Source organism: Polistes canadensis, unplaced genomic scaffold (assembly GCF_001313835.1).
Source record: "Polistes canadensis isolate GaletaPanama2010 unplaced genomic scaffold, ASM131383v1 scaffold_400, whole genome shotgun sequence".
NCBI classification, from domain to species: Eukaryota; Metazoa; Arthropoda; class Insecta; order Hymenoptera; family Vespidae; genus Polistes; species Polistes canadensis.
Window position 1 is genome coordinate 29,626 of NW_014569947.1, and position 9,481 is coordinate 39,106.

The 9,481-nt window shown below is 31.9% G+C and overlaps 2 protein-coding genes across 9 annotated transcripts in view; one reads left to right on the forward strand and one right to left on the reverse strand.

Annotated features, from left to right (window-relative positions):
* LOC106792268 (serine-rich adhesin for platelets) overlaps positions 1-4,234 on the reverse strand; it is a 10,232-nt gene extending 5,998 nt beyond the window's left edge. Inside the window, exons 1-10 of one of the 7 annotated variants that reach the window (XM_014758557.1) lie at positions 4,182-4,234; positions 3,595-3,921; positions 3,329-3,527; positions 2,767-2,884; positions 2,543-2,682; positions 2,373-2,471; positions 2,159-2,272; positions 913-1,308; positions 526-834; positions 207-449 (exon numbers count right to left, since the gene is read on the reverse strand). In XM_014758557.1, the coding sequence (XP_014614043.1) occupies positions 207-449; positions 526-834; positions 913-1,308; positions 2,159-2,272; positions 2,373-2,471; positions 2,543-2,682; positions 2,767-2,884; positions 3,329-3,487 (1,578 nt within the window). In that variant the 5' untranslated portion in view covers positions 3,488-3,527; positions 3,595-3,921; positions 4,182-4,234. Of the gene's footprint in view, positions 1-206; positions 450-525; positions 835-912; positions 1,309-2,158; positions 2,273-2,372; positions 2,472-2,542; positions 2,683-2,766; positions 2,885-2,940; positions 2,999-3,328; positions 3,528-3,594; positions 3,973-4,015; positions 4,055-4,181 lie in introns of those variants that run through there. The other 6 variants (XM_014758560.1, XM_014758556.1, XM_014758559.1 and 3 more) reach the window with 6 other exon arrangements.
* A 226-nt stretch (positions 4,235-4,460) lies between these two features.
* Positions 4,461-9,481, forward strand: part of LOC106792270 (probable phospholipid-transporting ATPase IA) — a 27,089-nt gene continuing 22,068 nt past the window's right edge. The window contains exon 1 of one of the 2 annotated variants that reach the window (XM_014758570.1): positions 4,461-4,490. In XM_014758570.1, the coding sequence (XP_014614056.1) occupies positions 4,476-4,490 (15 nt within the window). In that variant the 5' untranslated portion in view covers positions 4,461-4,475. Of the gene's footprint in view, positions 4,491-4,805; positions 5,052-9,481 lie in introns of those variants that run through there. The other variant, XM_014758572.1, reaches the window with a different exon arrangement.

Genomic DNA, 9,481 nt, shown 5'->3' on the forward strand with positions numbered 1-9,481 from the left:
AGTCCCCAGTAAGGGACGAAACGTACAACTAGTTCAAAATAAATTGTTCATTAGATTTATTAACCATCTATAATTCCCTTTGAGACTTATATATTTCAATTAACCTTTTGACTATACTACACGAAATATTATTATCAAGTTTTGCTTTGAGTGCTTAACGATCAAAAAATTAATAAATATAACAATATAAAAAAGATAAAACTCACTTTTTTGACAAAATCTTCTATCTGGCGTCTTTTAGTTTGAACTGGTTGATTATCACCAAGATTATTGCTTTGCTTCTTTTCAGTATTAACACCTATTAGTGAAGGAGGTGGTGTGGATCCAGGAAAAATAGATACTGGTGGAGAATGAACAGTAGAAGCTATTAATGGTTGTTTTAAACGCTGTAACTCTGCTCGAGTTGCTTGCAATAACGCAGATTGCTCTTTCAGTTCTCTTGTAACAGCCTAGTATAGATAATTAATAAAAGATAATTTTATTCGATATAATATTTTTCCAATGAACCACTTATTGCGTTCATACCTGAACTTCTTCAACTGTTGGTCTATGTCTAGAATTTCTGGATTTTTCGCGAGTTACATCGTCATTATCAATATGATTTTCCGACGTATTACTTGCACTACATAAACTAGCACCTTCTTCTAGAGATTCATTTTCTTCTCTCCCTTCACCATTAACATCCAAATCAGGTTCAGGTTCTGAAGTAGAATCTAGACATTCTCTGACTCTGGTAGCTTCTTCCATTAAAGCTTTTAAATGGTTGAGTTGTGCTTTCATTACTTCTAATTCTGCTGCTTTATCTCTACTAGCATTTCTAGAGCCATCAGAGCTCTAAATGTAAAAAATCAACTATAATAAGATGAAATTATTTTCTAATTAAAATAAAATTACATACTAAAGCATACTAACACAACTTGCTCTGTCCGACATTTCCACAACTTGCAACTCAGCTAATAGATGATCCATATGTTTCTTCTTAGTTTGTAATTGAGTAAGTTTGCCTCTCAATACAGCTGTCTCTGATTGTAATTCTTCAACATTTGATGGCAATGGCACGGGCATACGATTATTGCCTTCCCATGTAGAAGTTCCAGCATCTTGATTTTCTTGTTGCAATAAAGCTTGTTGGGCTTGTCGAGCTTCATTTAATCTTTCCCTAACACGTAATTGCATTCCAACTAAATTCGCATGATATTCCTGCAATTGTACAAGCTTCCTTTGAGATTCTTCCATTTTTCTACGTAATATTATTTCTCTATTGGTTTCAGTATTTTCTTCTCCATCTTCTTTTCCACTATCGCCATTCTGTGATAAAATAATACAAAAATATTATTAATAATAGTCATATAGAAATTTGAGAGTGTGTTGCTGCATGGTGATCAAGTGAGAAAACGAGCACTTCTATTTTAATGTCTTATATAAAAAAAATATTTATAAAGCATTCGTAAATAAGTTGGTCCAATAGAGTGTTCCAGATCATCTAAAAGCCCAACTCTTTTTACGAATCCTAAAATCCAGAAATAGGTTCCGAGATGGAGGATATAATTGCCATGCTTATAGAAATCGCACAGCAAGAAAAAATAAATTAATAATGTGAATTTAATAACATGATAATTAAACGGAAGATTTACAGTGAAAGGAGAAAAATACCACGAATCGTCGACACAAAAGCGATACGAAGAGTGATTTGGGCAACTAGCAAACAATTTTACAAGAAGCTCAACATCCTCGAACATTTTAAAGATGTTCAAGGAGGAACGAATACATTTCAATGTCTTGGTGGTCTCTTAGTTATACAGATATTCTATTTATAATCTAAAAATATAGAAATTAAGATTGATATTTATAGAATTATATATGTAAAATATTTAACAAATTGTAAAACAAGAAAATTAAACTTATAATACTATAAGTTTTCGGTTGTGTGCATGTAAGATTTGGATTGAAATATTTCATTTAAATGACCGTCTGGTATAGAGATTGCAGTGTACATATTTTACAGAGAGAATATAAAATAAAATCTGTATCTCGAAAAGATATTCTTTAAAATTTTTTAAATTGCTTTTGCTTTTGGTATTATTATTAACAATAAATGAGAAGAGCATGCCACTGATGTTAGTTATTTGAAGTCATGTTAAAGTTATGTGGCAATAACCTGATTTGTAATCCCATGATCGTGATATGTTTCCAAAAGTTTCGCCAATTTTGTTTCACTGTCACGAAGTCCCTCCACCATTCTGCTTAATTTTTCATTCTGCTTTTGAGCTCGCTATAGCAGATTTATAGTAGACAATGAACACGGAGAAATGATTGAATAAAAAAGAAAAAATGTAGCATGCTTTTAATAATTAAAAGTATGCTATACTTACTGGATCGCTAGATTGACTAAGAGAATCCATCATTGTTGAAGTAACACCGATATAGTCACGAATTTGATTCAAACGACTTTCCACTTGATTTCTATCAGGCTAAAAAGATATTTCATTTTTTAGTAACAAATTTGTATGCTTTTATTATAATTCAATAAAATTATTAATACCATTTTATCAACATTGGATGGTTTGGTTCCTTGTAAACATGGAGGTGACTGTGTTTGAGAATCTGCTGGTAGCACCATTTTTGACCAAGGTGTACAATCTTCAGTTGAATAATTGCAATGTCTTCTACCACTATGTGATACTATATAAAGAATATTATAATATAATAATAACGACACATAAATCGATTAGAATAATTATTTTCTAGAAACTTCTGGATACCTACCAAACTCGGTAATTTCCTGATAAGATGTAGAAGGAAGCGATGAAACTGATCTAGTGTTGCTATTTTTTGTCGTTCTTAGGGGTCCTCTTTCACTTACAAGTTGCCAATCAAGCTGGAACTAATAAATGAGTTTAGTTTTAGTTTAAAATATTTATATCTAATTAAAATTATTACAATTTATATAGAGTCTAGAACAGCTCAGCACAGACGACTCAACCACGCTAAAGTAACAGCTTTCCACATATTGTATTCTTAGAACAAGTATCACCCCACTACTCAACAGTATATTAATAGACTACATCCTAAATAGTAAAGTATGGCTGGCATTAAATAAGCAGGAACATAGTTTTCTATTGGTTGCATTCCAAAATTAGGAAAAACAGCTTCTATTACATTATTTTATTGATTCTTATGCGACCAATACTTGGTATATATTATAATTATATAAAGTTGTGCATAATTTTTGTTGAATTTTTTCATTATGCGTGCAATGAAATTATAAGATCATATAACTGCAAAGTTGATTAAATGAATGCACAATAGGTAGTATATAGATCAATACCAAATTGTTAGAATGCTGTGGTTCATGACTGTGATAAGCAGAACGATTAGCCATTTGTTGATTAGCTGCGGATCGTTCTCTGTTTCTGTCGCTTCTTCTGTTACTTTTTGGAAGAGTGCCTGTGTTACGGGGGGGACCATCGTTTACGCCTGACGACATATCTTTGTTTTGTTTGTTCTTGTACAATGGGTCACATATACTATAAAAAAAAATTATTTTTATTGAAATATCTTACATCAGCAATTGGCCATATCAATGAAACTTACATTATATTATATTATTGAGTGCGACCACAATGAAAATGTCCACATGCACCAAAGAGTTAAACAAATTTACAACTGATGAAAGGAATGGTCTGTGCGACAGATTGACCACTTGGAAAATATGTAAACTGCATCCAAGAATGTCTTACGTCAAAGTTGTTGGCAGGCTAATAAAAAGAATTGATTACTATAAATAAAGTTAGGCCATTGACGCATTCGTTGCAATGATTAGTACATTAGCTGCAACTTTAAAATACTGATCTAACTGCAATCCATTTTGCGGCCATTTTTAAATACAGGTTGACATTTTGTTTATTTGCTGCAATGTACCTGCCGGTTAAAAGAGTATGATCTTACACTTTGAACATTAAATTCATTCATTTAATTATGTACAAAAAATATTAACAAATATATTTAATTTTACGTTTCGTTTGTTAAATTTGTAGTTTTTAACAATTGTTAGGACACTTGCATACACATACATATACACAAAGTAGAAAAATATTATTATTTTTCGGAATTATATATATATATTATTAATCATTAATATATATAAAAATAAGAAAGTAATTATTCGGAAAAATAATTACTATTCAGACGAAAAATTGTTGGTTGCTACACCAACGATCAAACTGTCTAAAAAAATAATTTCATTTTTTTAGACAGTTAGGTGATGCCATCTAGACGGCATTACGGTACTATTATGCAATCTGAAGTGCGGTGCATTTGATACCAAGATGGCATCGTTTCGCGCCATATAACCAAGTCGTTTTTAATAATAAATAGATTTAGTGAAAATGTGTAGATAATAAATACGAAGAAAGTTTTTATTTAATCAAGTATATAACAAAGTCTCTGGACGAGTTTAAAAACTACAAATATGGATGCAGCAACGTGTGGTAAGTAATCAATTTGTATAAAAGGAATAAGAAAAGAATTTATTGATGGTTCGTATATAAATTTTCGCGCATATATTTATAAATGTTAAAAATATAAAAAGAATAAAAGGGAAAAATTAAAGAGGTTAAAGAAGTTAAAAAATTAAAACAAAAAAAATAGAGGAAAATAATTTGTGTCGGTAATGTTTTTACACAAAAAAATCTTCTTGGAGTGTTGTTACCCCCCCCCCCCCACTATACTCCCACACCTCGAGCACCGGTCTTACCTGTCCGATGCGCGCGACTTGCGATTGGAGAGGGGGAAGACGTGTTCGGGGCAAGAGAGACAGTTTTGCGCGGTGATCCGGACCGTTCGTAAGTACACGCGTATTATGAATCTGTGTGAGTTTTAACTTGCTTGCTCGGTCGGTTGCATGCGTGCATCAGTGTACGTGCGCGGGTTTACTTTCGGACTCTTTTATTCAACATTTTTTTAATCCCTAATTACCTGTGTGAAATGCTGACGAGCTGGCGACATGCCTACGATAGTATAAACACCATCGAACGCATAACACCATATTGGTGAGTCTTATATCTCTTTGTTTATATCGATAATTTTGATATACTTATCTTTCTTCTTTCGCGAGAGAAAAATAGAGAGAGAGATAGATAGATAGATAGAGAGAGAGAGAGAGAGGGAGGGTGGGAGAGGGCGGGGAGAGAAAGAGATAGAAGATTTGAGGTTAGGTCGAACGTTTCGTTATAATATAAAAATTGTTTATTAAAAATTTTAATTGGTAAAAAAAAAGAAAAAAATAGGTGTCTATTATATCATTACAAGTTACGTAATAATGAGACCACGTGGAGTACTATGTTTTTGTTTTCTCTTTTCTGTTTGTCTTTCTTTCTTTTATTCTTCTTTTCATTCATCCATAACACGAGAAACTGATTTTTTGTTGTATTGACGAAATTTACTATTTATCTATGTACCTGTCATTACGGTAGTTTTGTAAAAGAATACGTTTAAAATGAATAGCGATATGATAACAAGTAAAGCTCATTTCTAAAAATGTCTCAATGCACTTTGACATAGCACGTGCTTCTCTGTCATAATAGACTCAACTTGGTATTACGTGCATTACGTTAGATGTAAGCACCTTATTAACCTTTCGATTAAACCTAATTGTGAAGAAGTTCGTGTTGCAAAAGAGATTGTTAAAAAAGAAACTAGTTCAATATTCAAACATGCATTTATATACGAGTAATATTATCAATTGATTTCACGAGAAAACAGTAGGAAACAATGGGGGCAGAATTTAAATAACTGGTTGTAGAGTATCGGGAAATAAAGAATAAGAAATATTTTTATCGAGTGAAAGTGCATTTTATTTCTTTCTCTCTCAAGGATCACTCGACGATGATATTACTTTTATGACCTTTATACTTCTATGGATAAAGTTTTTTTTTTTTTTCTTTTTTTACTTTGATTCATCATTTTTTATTTTAAATATCGAAGAGAAAGAGAGATAGAAGAGCATCAAGGGTATACTATTGCATTTATCGTGTCTAGAGATCGACGTACCACTGCATCGTGGCGTCTTAAATTATGTAAGACATGAAAATAGAAACAGACATGCGGTGTTAGACTGTAGGGGAACCTTTGATATACATAGTTCTCGTATACAAAATATATCACTTATGATTCTAGTACGTCGACATTTCTATTTCGTATATAGGTATATCCATGTTGACTTTTAATATTTCTTCCGTGAACGATGGTGATCGATTAGACATAAGAGATAATATATATGCAATCGGAAGATGTGATGTATCTTTTACGAAAAATTTTATTTCATATATACAAATATCACAATAATATATTTTCTTGTATCGACTAAGTTTCAAGTAAATGCAACTATCCTTACGGAAAACATTGTTAACTTGATTAATTAATTAATTCGTTATCTATTATAAATCATTCGAAAGGATAGAAGAATAAGTCAGTCATTGAGCACGATGTTTAACAACTTAGTTGAAATTTTGGATCCCTAATTAAAACGACACTCCGTCTAACCGCTGCATGCCGAAATTCGAGGTCGAGAAAATATAACGGCGATTGCACTTAAGACTAACTACTTGTTGCATAATGCATCGATCCCTACCGAACAAACCTTGGCCCTCCAAAGTGTCTTTCGAGAGAGATCCTTTAAAATGGTGTGTCGTGATGTTTAATCGTGATCGAGCACGTGCGAACGCGACACGCTTTACTATCCCATATATACATGCATACATACATACATGTGTGTTCGTATATATATGTATATATATTCTGCATATAAATGAAAGTAAGTTGTATATAAATATAGACATGTGTAAGTGTAACAGCACGAAGAAAAGTCGATACGTTTGTAGGCTGACTTTTCCCTTCATTCACAAGGAACTCTCACGTCTGCTGTTATGTATATATAACATCTTCGTATCTATGTATTCATTGTATGTCTCATAGAAGGTCTTGCTTTTATATTTTAAACTGAAGTATGTAATCGATAGCTCTCTGTGTAAGCCACGTTAAATCAAGAAACTTTACGTGATCTGTACTATCGCGTGTCCTCTTTTTACGGTTATGATTTTCTCTCGTGTGAAATTAACTTCCGTAACGAGTTCAAGGTATTTTTATATTGCTATTTGATTCTCGGTAGCACGCTTTAACGTCAAATGTCACATGAGATTCCTATCCTTTTTCTTGTTGTTCTTATTGTTGTTGTTTGAACCTATGAATGTTTCCAGTAAACGTTGGAGAAAATAATAAAAATAATGCACATATATATGTTATAATATATTATTATAATGGATATGTTGATTTTGAATAAAAATGATTAATCCATTCTCAAAAAGTTCAAATTAAAAATATCCTTGGATGAGATTTATTATAATATTTATTTGTTTCGGATCTAACGAATAAAACGTGTGTTTCACTGACGAATTTTTCTTTCGTTGCACACACGCCTTTTGTTTTATTTATAGTTTTAATAGGGAGATCGAGTAACACATCGTATGAGGATTTTTCGAGATGCATGCGATTATATCGCCCAACGAGCACCACCGGCCAGCTTTTCTCATTCCGTACGACCCAATTCATACTGGTTATTTTTGCGAAGAATGGGAACAACCTGAAAGACGGGAATTCGAAAATCCTTTTCGTTAATTCCCGCCGGCTTCATATAAAAAGAAAAAAGAAAAAGAACAAACGAGAGACCTGATTTTTTTAACAAATCAACACCTCCTCGTCTCTTCCCATTGTTATCCGCGTTGTATTAAAAAAAGAATCTTAAGATCAGCGTCGTCTTATCGCAAATTTCTAACTATTTTAGTTAAATTAATAATCATAGAAAATATATTTTAATGTCAATGTGCATTGTCATGATCATTCCTTTCGATCAAACGATAATGAACTCGTTTTATGACTTCATTACGAACAGCCAAGAAAACAGAACAAGTTTCAAACGTTGAAAATGAAAGTCCGGCCAAATACACGAAATTCTATCGTTGATAAGACTAATAACACCAATCATCGTGCAACATGTATGTTACGAATAATCGTTTGCCAAAACAAATATATTATATTAAACGACATTTCCTTAACTTTTCATTCGCGGTGTGCCTCGTCAAATAAACGAAAGATCGCCAAAGATTATCGAATCTTGTTTTTTTTTTATTTTTACAGGTGTAGATGATGTTTGTATATTACATATGTTGAGATTATGAAATTTGCGAATGAAAATGCTATATAACTTTGTATGAACGGTTGGTATTTTGGCGACTTTCGGTGTTTACAGAAATAAATTAAATCGTCCACCGGTTGACCACACTCTCTCTCTCTCTCTCTCTTTCAGATCTACACAATTCAAATATATGTTTCTAGGTACAACCTGTTCCGTCAGTAGTTTATACACATTCTCATCGCTTCTGGCAATTAGAAAGTCACTCTCTAAAATGTGCCAACTGCGGTCTATCATTTTTTAACATCGAATAAACGGAATTAAAGTTACAATGGAATTCATTGTAGTTTGTAGGTCAGAACAATATAACATCCATTCGTTGCATAATAACAATTAACAAATTTCCTTCCTTTTTCTTTCTTTTTTGTATTTCCATTTATACAGTTGTTTTCATTGTAACTTGTACAAATCAATTTCCGATCAATTAAAATCCTATCGAATAAATCATTCTTCATTTCCGGAATAGTAATAATAGTTCAGGAATTCAGTAGCATTTTCGATATACAAATCGTAATTATGTTAACGTTATATAGATACACATATACATTTATAAATTGATATCATTGTTATTTTCGTAGGATCGATAGGCACTTTGCGAATGCAATTTCAATTGAATATTATCTGTTTATATGATGCTACAATTAATTAAATAACAATCAGTTTTCATTAGTTCTTGTCAACGATGATGAACAAGTAATGGGAAAGATATACGAAGTTCGTTAATTCATGGTTTCTTTTTTTTTCGAAGGAGTGGCTGGAAACACAATGGGGTGTTCTCACCCCCCACCCCCCCAATATACTTGATAAAGGCTTTGCCCTACGATTGAAACGCGAAGAGTATTCAAAATAACGAGAATGATCACGCAATGGTATTTACGAATGAATTGAGTAGCTAATAGGAACGTAAACTTATGTGAATACGTTATCACGAGTTGTTATAACAGTATCTAATAGAAATAATAGACACATCGTGACATGTATACTTTAGATCAGAGGTTCCCAAAGTGTTGCACGCAAATCTTAGAAACAAATCAAATCACCGTGATCTTGAATTCATCAAGATAATTTATATTTGATTATATTGTAATTAATAATTGTGTTCGATTAAAAGAATATTAAATTTTGTATGTACAATATTATGTTGCCGTATAAAATTATATATATATATTTATTTATTTTTATTTATATATATTATTATATATTATTATATATTTTTCGATATAGATTCTCTAC